At 32.4% G+C, this 15,979-nt stretch overlaps 1 protein-coding gene across 1 annotated transcript in view; it reads right to left on the bottom strand.

The window, feature by feature from the left end:
* Positions 1-15,979, bottom strand: part of LOC145255657 (ran GTPase-activating protein 1-like) — a 91,368-nt gene that overhangs the window by 52,317 nt on the left and 23,072 nt on the right. Inside the window, exons 4-8 of the mRNA XM_080114211.1 lie at positions 15,106-15,285; positions 10,557-10,691; positions 7,406-7,564; positions 3,251-3,361; positions 2,209-2,308 (exon numbers count right to left, since the gene is read on the bottom strand). Of these exons, the coding sequence (XP_079970337.1) occupies positions 2,209-2,308; positions 3,251-3,361; positions 7,406-7,564; positions 10,557-10,691; positions 15,106-15,285 (685 nt within the window). The remainder of the gene's footprint in view (positions 1-2,208; positions 2,309-3,250; positions 3,362-7,405; positions 7,565-10,556; positions 10,692-15,105; positions 15,286-15,979) is intronic.

Genomic DNA, 15,979 nt, shown 5'->3' with positions numbered 1-15,979 from the left:
GGAAATTTGATAAATTGGATTACTTAAGGGGAGACGACTCATCAAGAACTTGTTTACATTGGACTTGAAGACCAAATTGTAGGTAGCTGGAAAGCAGGGAAATGGAAGAGAGTTCCACAGGTGTGCAGTTCTCAAAAAGAAGCTTTTTTCATGGAATCTATGTTTAGGTTTAGGCATTGATAAAGAATGGGGGAAATTATTAATAGTGGTTTGAACTAGACAAGCGTTTTTTGTGAAAGTTTGGCGTGGGGGAACCATAGATTGGAGCTCAGACAAGCACTTGCCATGAAAATAACGATAAAGTAGAGACAGGCTTGCATCTCTTCTGTGGGAAAGAGGTTGCAAGGAAAAGAAAAGAGCATCCCCCACTAGACTACGAAGTCTATTTTGAACTGTCAAGGCAGGATAAGATGCTTCTAGCAGATCCCGGCCAGATGTGGCAACAGTACTCCATCCTTGGACGTACTTGGCTCTCATACAGGTAGAGAATTACATCAACAGTGAGATATCTACTCGAGCAGTAGAATGATCCAACCATTTTTCCAGCGACTTTGACAATGGATTTGATGTACATGTTCCATTTCAGATCAGGAATAAAGCTCAGACCTAGAAGCTTGTCAAAACATGGAGCCTCCTCAAGACGAGTCATTCATTTTAATTCCACCATTATATTTGAATTTGCTTCGTTACATCTCTGCATTGTATTGCCTCTTATATACTTAAATTTATTTTATATACACATTAAACAATGCTTCCAGCAAAGTACATTAACATCTTATGAATAAACAGAAAGTGTATAACACTGTGGTTGACTGGGTTGGCAATCACTCTCCTTTGTCTTCGTGTGAACCTGTGTCACGTGCAATCATTGCATAAGCAATAAGCCATAAAAAATAAAACAAAATGGTGGTAGAAACCCACCCAATAAATGTTACCGTAACATTTGTTAGGTGGGGTTTCTACGACCATTTTATTTCTTATTTTTAAGTGATTATCAAAACTTCAAAGATGTAAAGAGACATTGCGTCCATTTTTTCTTGTCCGTATGTACCTCTTAACATGACAAGTTTTTCAAACCAAATAAACAGGTTACAGTAAATAAAAACATTAAAAACTTATCCAGTTAAGTAAAAAAAGTAACTTATCTTGTCTTTCATAACATTTATTTGTTATATATATATATATATATATATATATATACGAGCGCAACAGTTAATAAAACATGTTAAAAACACTTTGAAAAAGAGTTAAAAACACATTTAATCTGAAAAGGAAACACTTGATAAGTGGATAGTCCTTAATCCGCGGAGTTTCGAAGAAATACTATCCTTCTCATCAGAGGGTAGGAATTAGCAAAATGCGAGATCGGATTTTGTATACAAAAGTATTTGATGAAACAACAAGTAAGTCAAAGATCTTACTTGATAACAAAAAACTGAAGCAGAGGGAATATGGTGAAGAAAAAGGTGATTACACATGAACGGATAGTCTGGTGGAAGATAAATAATCTAATGACGGTAAAATCCAAAAATATAACTTCAAGAAAGTTAATTGAATTTCCATTTGTACAAGTAAAATCCAAGGAAATCCCATAATTGGAAGATGGTCCAAAATAATCCAAAGGCCGAAATCCATGGAATAATTCACAAATATGTACAAGGGAAAAAATTGCAATAATATTAATAAAAGAAAAATAAGATAATTTTTATATATATATATATATATATATATATATATATATATATATATATATATATATATATATATACAGAGGTACAAAAAAGTTAAAAAAATAAATAAATAAATAAATATATATATATATATATATATATATATATATATATTTATTTATTTTTTTTAACTTTTTTGTATCTCTGTGGATTGTAAAACAACCCCCAAAATTCATCAATGTGCGCAAAGATAGTAGGATAAATACCTGGAAGTAAGATGAGTAGTCAGCTGGGAGTAGTAGAGTAAGACAAAAGATCAAACATAGGATTTCTGATCCTAAAGTCAATATATTTTCCCAACACATGTATCGAAGACCATTCTTAAGCAGAAAAGCACAACATTAAAACGCTAAGATCCACAACTTATCCCAAATACCACAAATAAGAGAAAGAAAACAAAAAGTGAAAATTCAGTCGTGACAAGGAAGGTGAGAGAAGAAAGTGACTCATAGAAGCAGGTCAAAATCGGTTCACCTACCATTCAAATCAATAAATTCCAGATTCTTTTTGTTATCCATTGATGTGACAATAGCGTTGGCACCTATAACACTAATTTCATTCCCAGTGAGTACAACTCGCTGTCAAAATAAGAACACAAAGAAAAAAAAAAGAAAAAGAAATTAAATATTTGTTACAGATTTATGACTGACTACAAATCTATTCATACAGAAATAATGTGGTAAGGCACAAATATGAAGAAATAAATTGGATGAAAATGCTTCTTTAGAAATCATCAAATATAATTATTTCTTATCTAATCATAATCTACTATAATAAAGTCACATTCCTATCTGTTTATTCACGATTTAATATCAACAAAACAGACGCGGTTTCACAAATTAATTTTCATACTGAGAATGGACTTATATATACTTTTACTCTAGCATGATTTCTATTGTAATACTATTTATTCAAAAGAAATATATACTTAATGAGTAACCTCATTTGCATATTACATTATCAAAATATATTTTAATAATTAGTTCCATGTTATTGTTTATTGTAATAGAATCCTTTTAATTGTTCTATTTAGAAATATATGTTGATTTAATTTAATTTATATTTAATTTTATCTATTTTCACTTATTAATAGCAGTTGGGTTTAAACTGGAAGTTTATTTATTTAAACTATGAGTTATTTCCCCTTTAAACTATGAGAGTTACTTCGTGTTTGATTTCTGTAGATCATATGGATGTGTTTTATGGCTCCCTAAATCCAACACGTGATCAGTTTTCATAACGACTTAGGATATTCGATGTATATTAAATAGTATGTGACTAAACCCTCCGCCCAGCAGTATGTTTTGACTGGGCAATGCTGCTTATATGATGGGAGAAAAGTACATTTAATTATTTACAAATAAATACATATTGATCTTTATTATGCAATGATGAAAAACTATAAGTTTTTTTTAATAATGATAATTAAAGACAAAATCATAATTTCTTAATAAAATTTTCAAGTTTCTTTGGAATCGACGCCATTTTTTTTTTTTTTAATGTTAAATTTTCTCACTCACCTTCAAGCTGGTGTTTGACTTGAGACTTTTAGCAAATGCTTCGGCTCCTTCATCTCTCATTAAACAATCCCCAAAGTTGATTTCTTCCAAATTTTTCAGTTGGGGGAGAGCCTAATTTCCCAATTTAAAAAAAAAAAAGAAAGAAAGGTTTAGTAGTCGCAGTTCATTTACAGTTAATCTAACAATCATAACATATAATCTGGCATTAAGGTTTTTTGTACAGTATTATACATATTTTTCTTTGTTTTCTATTGGGAGTTGGGGGGGGGGCTTCTAGACAAGTGCTGAAAATCGACATGTAGCATACCAGAAAATTGACAATTCTACTTGGTCATGGCTGATGGAACGAGAACAATGTATTATCGTGGATTAACTAATAGGTTCCATTTGAGGGTTCCATAAGTCGCCATGATTTTATGTACGACATGAAAAAGAAACTGGAATCTTAGGAAGATCTCCATCATTCCCAGTAATTATAGAAACAACTGGACTCATGAAAAAGAATTTCAAAAACTACCTGACAAATACACTCAGTGAACCAAGTGCAAGAGATATTCAAACAATTGCACTTGAATGGACAGTCAGACTCTTAAAAAGATCTCCTCAGTTGGAACATATAAGATAGCAGGTGAATGATTGGCATCCAGTAGGATACCCCATCTCTAACCTGAACAAACTTTGGAAAAAAAAAAAAAGTCATAAATATTTCCAAATTTGACCATTAGCTTCCCAAGTTCAAAAAGATGCAACTGAAGGTCAGAGGTTAAATCTCCATCTTAAATGACAGAATTATTCTTGTCTATTTGTTAGGGGGTTACGATGCCAGAAAAAGCCAGTCGTTTCAGTACGAATGAATGTTATGTACCGTTACCAGTTGCTTAGTCATGCTTGGACCTAATGTGTGCCGTTGTTGTTGCTGTCGCAATAACCAATCGATCAAATTCAAAGATTTGTCAACCTATATATATGTTCATATTTGAATTCACATCTTGACGTTTCGGCCAATGTAACCTACCTTCAACCTTCTTCAGTTGTATCTCGTTGAACTCAGGAATTTTTCTTTCTAACTCAGCAAACCACACAAAATTTCAAACAAAACTCTTTATCTGATATCATGAATAACCCAAATAATAAATCCTCATCTAAAAAATTCAAAAACTTTATATTTTTTATCAGTTTCTGCCTGGTTATTATTAGCACACAAGAAGAATGCATAAAAGTGCTATCCTTGGTTTTAATGCATTTTTTCTATTATTAATTTTAAAAAACACAAACAATGCTGTTATCAGTTCACTGTTAACGTTTTAATAGTTAATGTCTGTATGAGAAAGGTTAAACCTTCTTCAAGTAAAATCTTGACACTTGCTGTAGGCTTGTCACTCAAAAATAAAAAACATATCCAATATAAAATATTCTCAAAATAGTTTTTTTAATTTCAATAAATTTTAATAGTAAATAAGAAAACTATTTTGGTACTATTCTGTATTGGATACGTTTTTTTTAATGATGTTAGATTTTAGTCTGACAAGCTGACATCGGGGAGGACTTTGCTTGAAGAAAGCCAAAGGTTGTTTTATTTTATGGCATATCAACCCTTTTTGAGTTACTTAATGCCAAATCCAGTCATTTTGGTAAAAAGATTTTGTACTTAAATTTCTTTATATATTTTCAAATATTTATTCATGGTGTTTAGTTTGATTGTTTTGTAATGGGAAATTTTTGTTTTTGGCTTTGCAGAACATGACTGAGTTTTGCAAAGGAAAAGGAAAGTCACATCAATGTTTGATGCATTTTTGGTGAGGAAGCCAGTATCTTCAGATACTCTGATCTACAGTCACAAACCCAAAATTGTCCGCAAACAGTTTCCAACAGTCATAAACGATTTCAATCAAGGTCTGATATGAAAAGAAACTGAAATCTTAAGGAGATATCAATCATACCAGTTATTATAGGTGCTACAGGGCTTATGAAGAAGAACCTGAAGTCCTACCTAACTAATATTCCTGGTGAACCAAGTGCAAAAGAGATCCAGACAATTGCACTTAAGGGAACAACAAGAATACTAAAAAGAGCTCTCGGTTGGTTTCAATAAAAAGCAGGGCAATGTTGGCAGCTGGTCTGGCTGCCCCATACCCGGTGCTACAATCTTCAAAAGAAGAAAATTAAACTAAAATATATTAACCAATCTTTGGTTTGCCACACCTTGATTAATAATCCTATTCAAGTTGCCGTTTGTGTACTTTGGTGAACAACTTTCTATCCATTGTTCTGCTGATAAATTTATTTCCTCTTCTTACACACACTTTTTCTCTTTTTTTATTTTTTAACACTTGAGGGTAGGGAACATCAATAATATCACATCAGTTTGAAAGTTCTGTTTACAAATTCTTGTGATACTATCAACATTGCCCCCCCCCACAAGTGTTAGGAAGTAAAAAAAAAAAAAAAAAGGGAAATAAGTTTATCAGCAGAACAAAAGTGTGTGAAATTGTTCACCAAGACACACAAAAGGCAGCTGAAATAGGATTGTTAATAAAGGTGTGCTACTGATTAAGACAATGTAAGTCAATATGTCAACAAGTTAGTTTACAAGCAGTTTTAGGAGTGGCAATGAGTTTTGCGGCAGTTATGGACAGTCTTCAGTTTCAGACAACTGAAGACAAGTTGTGGCTTGGAGCAGATTTAGATTAACATGGCCTCGACAGAAGATATAGCTGTGAACCTTAGCATGTAAAAGGTCGATGGTATCATACACAAACTCAGGGTGCAACTGATATTTACAGAACATGTTGGAATTTATGTTTTCTATGTTTTAATTTATAATATATGATACACGGCTCTACGGACAAATTTATCTTTAGTTGACCTTTGACAACTAAATATTTTCGTTTACTAGCCAAATAGAAAAGTTACTAGCCAAACTCACATGATTTTTAGAATATGACATCTTCGTTCTGTGATGAGTATGTACATCATAAAGATTTTTCTGTATTTTTTTTTAATAAGCGTAATTCTAAATACATAAAAAATTTTATGTTGATACTTGAAGGTATAAACATTCTGTTTTCTTCGGATGTTTTTTTTAAATCGCCTTTGTTAAAAAAAAGGTGTATATTGTTCCATTAAACTTTTGTTGTTTTAAAAATTTAACTTTGTTCATTTTATTAAAAAAAAAAAGTCGAAAAAATATTTTTCACTCAGTAGGTGATCCTTGGAAGATTGTCAGTGAAAGAAATACAATCGCTGAAAGCTAAGCGTTTCATTATTTCTAGTCGCCACTTTGAAAAATCACTCACAAATGCAACTGTTTCACTCGCAATGTAGAGCCCTGTGATATAATAAATAATATATATAATATGTAATAATTTATTGTAATTGTGAACCTGCCTATGATGACATGGCCAGAAGAGAAAAACCAGAAGAGGACCATGAAAACAGTGTTGGGGTCATCAGTTGTCGAGTGGGAGAACACGTTTTCCTGTCATATTCTAATGGATTATTCTTTTCAATGTCAACCTATCTTATTCAAATTCCAAAATAACAATGCTTTCATTTTATTTTTTTAGATTTGTTTTGAGTTCTTTGTTGAATGCTGTATGACTTCAAAACTTCCTCCGAATTAAGTTTCAATTTATCTCTCTTCATTAATAAGTTTCATAATAGATTTATGCATCAATAATACCAAAACGAGAATAGTTGTCTGAATCATACAAAAATCTGTCTAGTCCAGAATTCCATCTATATTAAGAAACAAAAATTAAAAACCCCTGTATGATGATGAAATGAAAATATTATATTCCAAAAGCCATTTAAATTAATCAAGTAGTTTTATTTTTAAATAAGAAAATCAAATTTTACAAATATTGTAGAACTAACCGTCTCACTCGCTATTTTTTTAAAATAATCTCAAAAGACAGGGGGAAACAACAATTCAAAACTCGAGATTTATCTTGTAATGCCAACAAATTCCCATTAATCGTTTAAAAATGGTTTTCTTTATAAAAATAAAACTATTTAATTTACATAATTTATTTTCGTTTCGGGTGCATACATCATACAGATTTTTTTTTTTTTTAATATAGAGGGAATTCTGAACACAAACAAAAAATGAGATTCAGGTAGGGGTTATAATCAGAAAGAGCAGCATCATTTTACCTTAGCAATAGCCTTTGATCCGACTTCTGTGAAAGTGTTATCGTTTAAATTAAGAATCCGCATCTGAGTATTGGCAGCTAAAGCATCTGCCAACGCAGACACACCAGGATATTGAATACCATTCTGTGGCATTTCTACACGCTGAAGAGTTCCTATGGCCTGAAAGAAAAATGAAAACATTCAAAACTTCAAACTTTTTTTCAGTTTGGGTTTGTGTCGTGGAACAAAGATGTCATTTTCCAAAATTTATGTAAATTGATCAAGAAATTTATATGAATTTTGGAAAACGACATCTTTGTTCCACAACGAGTACGCACATCATAAATATTTGTGCATTCATTCTTTTTGTGGACTATTATCCTCATCTTTATAGTTGTTGTTGCTGTTTCATCATGGGGACCTATGGTGCAGTGGATAGACGCATTGATTCTCTATGGTTCCAGGTGAGCGTTAGCTGAAGATAGCTGTTTGAATCCTACCCAAAGCAGGCCAAAGCGTGGTGAGACAACAACTATGGAAGGCAGTAATTACTGGGAATACAGTTACAAGACTCAGCATTCCTATCCGGTTAATCACCTGAAGAAGGCCAAAGGATGAGTTGGCTAAAACATCATGAAACAACAACTACGAAGATGAGGAAAACAGTTCACACACAAAAAAAAGAATGAATTCACAAATTATGAAAGCTCATCTCAAAGGAGTTCAAAAATAAATATAATAAAGGTTTTTCTACGTTTTTGTTTTTTTAATTAAATGAGAGCTGCAAAGTAGGTAAGTTCTAAGCTACTAATGCTCAAAAGTATCCTGTAGCTCTATAAGGTCACCATTCGCCCATGTATGGAGTATTGTTGTCATATTTGGGCTGGTGCATCTGCTACTAGTCTCTCGCTTCTAGACAAGGTTCAAAAGAGAGTCGCCAATCTGATAGGTCCTGAACTGTCAACTAAACTTCAGCCTCTGTCCCATAGACGAAATGTTGCATCCCTCTGCCTGTTCTACAAATACTTTAACGGTGAATGCTCTGACGAACTGCAAACACTTGTACCCCCTCAACATAAATACTCCCGACAAGCAGCTAAATCCCACTCCTTCACAATAGAGATCCCTAGATGTAAGAGAGCCTTCTACTCTAGTTGCTTCATCCTCAGAACTGCTAGACTTTGGAATTCCCTTTCGGGTCTCTGCTTCCTCAACTGTACTGATATGCAGAAGTTCAAGTGTAACGTGAACCAACATCTTGCTCCCCAACTCCCTACATAGTACCCCTGACAGTAGCCCCCTACATCCAAGTGGCAATATGCCTTGTTTGGGGTGACAACGTAAAAAAAAAAAAGTAATTCTAAATAAACACCAATCAAAATAATGCCCTTTGATTAAAATTAAAAAACAGAATTGTAGGCATATGATTTATTAATATATATTTTCAATCTAATATATCCCACTTTGTCAATTAAGTTCCAACCCCTGTCCCATCGCCGCAATGTTGCATGTCTATGCCTGTTTTACAAATATTTTAATGGAATGTGCTCTGATGAAAACGGTGTAATTCTGCCCTATCAAAATACATATCCCCGACAAACTCATTTAATAACAAAATCTCACCCCTTCACTGTTGCGGTCCCTAAATGCCAGAAAGCTTTATACTCTAATAGTTTCTTCCCTCGAACAGCTAGACTTTGGAATTCCCTTCCTGCTATCTGCTTCCCTGACTGTACTGATATGCAAAAGTTTAAATGTAATGCAATGAACTCCAATCTCTGGTCCCCCCTCGCCAATCTTTCACGAAAAACACCCGTCTAGCCGAATCCACTGTGAAAAATTTCCCCCACTCTATATCTGTGCCTAAATCAAAACGCGGATTCCATGAACAAAGCTTCTTTCTTAGAACTGCACGCCTGTGGAACTCTGTTCCGTCTGCCTGCTCCCCACCGGACTACAGCTTGGATGTCTTCAAATCCAATGTTAACAAGTTCCTAATGACCCGCCCCCTTAATTAAACACTTCATCGGATCTCCACACTAACGTAATGTACTTGCAATAACCCTTATCCCTGAGTGGCTTCCAGGCCTTGATAAGTGGTGATCACTGTGTAAAAAAAAACAAAAAAAAAACATCTTGTTAATCTTTCCTAGGCATGGTCTCAAATTTCCCAGCGGAGATATGCTTTGTTAGGGGTGAACATGAGTATTAAAAAAAAATTAAAAAAAAAAAAAAAAAAGCAATATAAATCTTCATAAGGGGGACAAAAAAAGTGGTGCAGAACTGTTTTTTCTGGTGAATTAATTTTATTAACCAGATGATTATCCTTCCCAGGACAGGTATTCAGTAAGCGTTTATATTTTCAAAAACTAAATTGCAGAAAAATCTTTACGATGTACATATCCATCCATCACGGAATGAAGATCTCATATTCCAAAAATCACAAATTGAGCAAGTAGTAGTTTTATATAGAAAATCATTTTTGTTACAATTTTTAGTGATTAGAAATTATTACAAGATTTTAAGAAATTAGTTACAAGAAGATAAAATTACAGTTACAAGATAAAAATACAATTACAAAAAATTACAATTAATTTTTAAGTGTTACAATTTTTAGCAATAGGAAATTGTAGCCACTATTAGGCTGAGTTCGATCTCAATAGATCGAATCGACTTATCTACCCCTTATTTATAAAATATAGTGGATTAAAACATAACGGATCACTTCCTCACAAAATTTGGTTTTCTTAGTTAAAACAGAACTTGATCAACTTACGTAATTTTTGAAATATGACATCTTTATTTTATAACAGATACATACATCATAAAGATTTTTCTGTAAGTTAATTTTTTTTCAAATAGGTTTAATCTAAATAAAAACATACTATTTAATATTCGCTGTAACGGGGACATACACCTTTAAGTTTTTTTAAAACATTTTTCTGTATTTTTGTTTTGAATATTTTAAAAACAAAAATACAGAAAAATGTTTAAAAAATTGAATTCTAAATAAGCACCAAATAATGGTTGAATTCTAAATAAGCACCAAATAATGGTTGAATTCTAAATAAGCACCAAATAATGGTTGAATTCTAAATAAGCGCCAAATAATCTAACATAATTTATTATGGTTACTTTGAAAGCTTAAAATACGAAAAGGCCAGTTACTCACCTTGAAAGCTTCTGCCAATGCTTTGGCGCCATCATTTTCAAGACGATTCCGTCCAGAAATGAATGTATTCAATTGCAACGGTGTTCCTGCCGCAGAACTTGATTTGTGGCAGGCAAGAAGTGTCTTCGCCAATAACTGAAATTCAAAAATAATTTTTTCTTTTTTTAAAGAACAAAACAGCCAAGCGAAACATTAAAACACAACTTCTTCATCTTTACGCATTTCAGATTACATGCCTACAGGAGAGAACTTGAATGCCTACTAGATACTGAACAAGGGTGTCTAAGATTGTTCTCTGTACAAGGGTTTGTCAGGATAACCTAGTATGAGGATACTTCACTCTACAAGTAAACCCTGACTAAATACTCAAAATAGTATTCGAAGCCCAAATAAAATCCTCTCGGTATGGCTAACCCACACTGGCTTATATGAGGATTGTTCCATTTTCTTTAAGTGATGTTGCATACAGTAATAGCACTAAACTGGACACTCTACCAGACTAGATGAATTCTTGTCCTAGAATCCAGTAAGTTCCCCTCCACAAGTGAAAAATTTACTTTTATCATGACTAATGTTTGTGCAAAATTTTTAAAAAATCCAAGGTGTGATTATTGAGAAAAGTGCGAACAAATGGATGAACGATTAAGGGGCAATTTGGGGGGAAGGTGGGGGACAACCAGAGATCTCTCGAAAAATCTGTTCTGGCAAAAATTTACTTTTACCATGACTAATGTTTGTGCAAAATAAAAAAATAAAAAATAAAAAATCCAAGGTGTTGTTATTGAGAAAGTGAAAACAAACGAACGAGTCCAATGCCTCCTTTGTCGGGAAAGACCATAAAATATACTATGGTAAAGTTAACTGGTCACTAAAGGAGATGAAAATTAATATCCATAACTTCTTTATTAACTCGATATTTAAGAGATAGAAGTGTAATGGAATATTCAAATATCTATGCATCTCATAAAGAGATCAAACCTTAGGACGAGGAAGGGACCCCTTGATTTTTGAGATCTTCGACTGCAATAAAACAAAAAGAGAGGAAAATAATTTTTATTTACCCCAATGGGTTTTTTTCAAGAAGGAAGCATAAACATTTGTGTAGCTTACTTGCTATAAATATATTTTCATATATATATATATATATATATATATATATATATATATATATATATATATTAGTATATACTTATAGGACAGTTTTTTTTTTTTTAAAGTTTTAAGTGGAATATTTAAAAGCTGAGCACACATCATTCGTATTTATCGTTTTGTTTGTATCCGTTATCAGTGGGGAGGTTTGAATATGAGAGAGTAATGAGATACAGAGAGAAGGAGAGAGTATGGATGTACAGAAATAGAGAGAGGATGGGTAGGCATGAACAGAAAGGGATTGTCAACCCCAACTACGATGATCGTTGCCCTTCCCATTACCGATGCAGCAACAAACGCACCTGTGATAAAACCCCTCCCCTCTCCTCTGACATGCGCACTGGATGAACAGGAAAGGGATTTTGGGGTTTTTCTTCCTTTTTAGAATAGACTAGCAATGGAGTGAGACGCATGCTGGTTGCTCCTATTAACAAAAACACCAGAGAGAAAGATGCGAAAATCTTAGCGAAAGACACTTGTGCAACATCAACGTGGAAGAAGATTTGCGGCCGAAACGCGAAACAAAGAAAGCGAGGCATAATATACAAAAAGCAGATGAAGGATGAAGTCAGCAAACTGTAAAGCTACCCTTTCGCCATTTTTCTCTCTCTCTCTCTCTCTTTCTTTCTTCCTCATCCTTCCACGCTGAACATTTGGACTTGATATAGTGAACGTTATCTTTGCTCGATAAAATACAAACGATGCTTTCTGCTCGACTCGAATTAGTTACAAAAAAAGAAAGAACAAGACTTCCCAAAAATTTCTTCATTTTTATTATTTTATTCTACATGTCTATTTTTTGTTTTTCTCTTTCTTTTTATCTTCTCACCCCCCCCTTCTTTAGTTAATGTTAGTCTTTAAATAAAATCTATAAAATTTCATTTTGTGTTTGTCTTATTTCATGTGTTCATGCCATGTATGTTTCACTGGTGTCCTGAGAAGAGATATTCCATCCCCTTTACATTTATTTATTTCATCCGTTTTTGTTTTATTTTCTCATATTGTTACGTCCATTGTTCTCCCACCCTTCCCAGCATATTCCAATGCGTAACAATATATATATATAATTTTTATTTATTGATACAAAAATTATTGGTCAAATGAAAGATATATTATAACATAGTTAACTGGTCACTAAATGAGAGGAAAATTAATATCTTTATCTTCTTTATTAAGTCGTCTTTTTGGCGGGAAAAGAGTACTTCAATGAAATACTCAAATATCTACGCATCTCATATAGAGATCAAGTGTTAGCCGCAGGAAGGGGTCCCCTTGATTTTTGAGATCTTCGTAAAATTAAACAAGCAAAAAAAGAATAAAAAAAAAAATAAAAATTGATCATTTACTCAATGAGTAAATTCAATCTTTAAGAAAGAGTTCCAAACATCTTCATACCCATTCTCAATTTAAATATTAATTTCATGCACCTACGTCAATAAGCCATCCTTCCCTCGGTTTTAATCAGTTTTTTTTTACATACACATCTGTCTAATCGACACCACCCTCCCACTTTCATGGAAAGCTTCACACAAAATGCTTCCTTGCAGACTACAAGATGGTAGTTTTCAAATCCAATATAAACAAATAATTTAGAAGACCATCATAAATCAATTTACGCTTGTCTGCCATCTTTCCCCTTTATCTCTTTCTCGACGTTCGGGCTGAGATCAAGAAGAAATCCTTCTAAACTAAAACAATCACAGAGAATAGGAAGTGGATCTTAGGTTTACTTTTGGCAATCTCGTAACTCTTACTTTTAGTCCTCACATTCCAGCAGTGATGTTTCTGACAAAAAGGGAAGAATTGCTGTTTTATGGGTCGGAATCTATTCATCTTAAACTTATTGACTGATTTAAAGTAGTATTTTTTTTTTTTTTTAACTTTTTACATTAAGTGGCTTCATGTCTTGTCTGGAGTTATTTTCATAAAAAAGTTTGTTTTTTTTTTTTTTCAATTCAGAGTGTTTCTTTTTCAGAGTATCTAGATTTTCCCCAATTAAAAAACATGTATGTAACTCTGCCCTCATGGGGAGGCAAGTAAATGGTGATTCATATAGACAGAGGATTGCACCAGGAGGCAGGTACTTTGGAGTGATAGAATCCAAATTCTGTAAATACAAAATTTATTCTTATGGTCATGTTTTTTTATTATTACTCATTGAAATCAAGACAACCTGGGTCAACATTGGTGCATCGTACATTAATTAATACATTACACAACGTCATTAAATGCTTTTGAGACACAGCCTGGTGCAATATTCTGAAACAATCCATTTTATAGGCATTAGCACAAGATTTTGGAGTCACTCTCAATTCTTTCATGCAAGCCGTCACTTTGCCGACAGAAAGAATTTGTTAAATCATTAGACTTGCTCAGAGATATATCTTAATCGTTCTCATAACCCCTCCATCTCAATTGTATATATATTTTATATTATTGTATATATATTTTATATAATTGTATATATATTTTATATAATTGTATATATATTTTATATAATTGTATATATATTTTATATTATTGTATATATATTTTATATTATTGTATATGTATTTCACAAATTCCCATTTACCTTTTTTTTTGTATATCTCTGAGTATTTGCTTTTGCGTAACAATTTAATTTATCTTTTTGCATCTTTTGATATCCAACGATTAACTCCTGGTGAGTTTGTTGGTCTAGAGTTTGTTCGGATATATATATATATATATATATATTATATAATTATTTTTATTTATTAAATATCCAGAAACATGTGTACATGGATAACTTTTATGCAAGTAAAAAATATTTAAATTAAAAAATTACATATTATATATAAATGATTTCGGAATGATCTTGATCAAACTACTCTCTGAATTTTTGGTCTACAAACTTGAAACATGATATATAGGGGATTTGGACCTGTGGAACAAATTCGATTTGATCAAACTGTAAAAGTAAAAATAATTGCTAAGGGGTCAAAATTTTAAAAAATTGGAACTTGGCAAGTGTTAAGCAAACTTAAAGTGTTCGCGTACACATGCGCAAATATACATTTATTTTAAAGTCAATTCATTTTTAACTATTTCTTATCCATCTGACAGTAACTCAAATGATAATGACTAAACCTGGAGTGATATATGTACTGGTTTTGATTCTAGCTGATGGCACCTAAATCAGCTTTTTTTTTTTTTTTTTTTTTTTTTTTAACTTTTGAAACCACTACTATATATTGGGTACAATATAATAATCAATAGAGTATTTGTGCTATAATAATAAATATGAAATCTGCATGAATTAAAATATATTTAAGTGTATTTTATAATCGGGCAATGCCAGGTGGCATGCTAGTAATAGAATATCAAAAAAAAGCAAAAAAAAAAAAGAATGTGATGAAAATCACATTTGTGTAATGCTTACCTTGCCTCCTGTAATCCCCAGACCGTTGTTGTTAAGACGGAGTTCCCTGAGAGAGTAGCAACACTTGCTTGATAGAAGGTCTTTAATTCCTTCAACACCAATGGCACCAAATGCATTGTCGCTAAGGTTCAGCTCCACAAGCTGTGCACCAGCTGTCATGATGCCAGAACTAAGAACTTTCTGTGGAGAGTGGAAAAAAAAAAATTACAAATGATAAATCTTTTGCACACCAGCTATGAATAAAGAAAATAGAAAAAATGACACTATAATACGAGACTTCAGAAAAAATATTTTAAACCATATATTCAACCAGCTATACTTACCCGACATTGCCTGGGATGCAGCAAAATCATTTTAATTTTATTCTTATTTAAAATTACACTTTATTTTTAAATCAAAAATATAGAAAAATCTTTATGTTCGTACCATCATGGAATGAAGATGTCATATTCCAAAAATTACATAAATTGATCAAGTAGTTTTTTATTTTTTAAGAAAATCAAATTTTATGATGAGCCAGATGGGACACGCCATATTTTTTCACAATGCATTAAAATTCAAGGGCAGACAACTTAATTCTACTAACAAGATTTATCTACTTCCTTATAAATAAGAGCTCATCAGTGATTGCCAAAAATATTTAATTGTTAAAAATCGTAAACACACTTGATCTTGAATTGAAAACCATGTTTAATTTCAGAAGAGTTTCGATGGGTAGCTATTCTGCACAAGTCCTGGAGATAAAAAATTTTCAGTGGGTAGTAGTTCTGTACAGATCCTCAACTTCATAATTTTGCACGTAAAGAGAAAAAGATTTTTCTCACGTTGACACAAAAAAATGATGTGCTGGAATGCTAAAGATTCAATATTTTTT

This window comes from Euprymna scolopes, chromosome 31 (genome assembly GCF_053919585.1).
Source record: "Euprymna scolopes isolate OS-2025 chromosome 31, ASM5391958v1, whole genome shotgun sequence".
Classification (NCBI taxonomy): domain Eukaryota; kingdom Metazoa; phylum Mollusca; class Cephalopoda; order Sepiida; family Sepiolidae; genus Euprymna; species Euprymna scolopes.
Note: the sequence above shows the minus strand (reverse complement) of the source record. Positions and strands in the feature narration are given on the sequence as shown.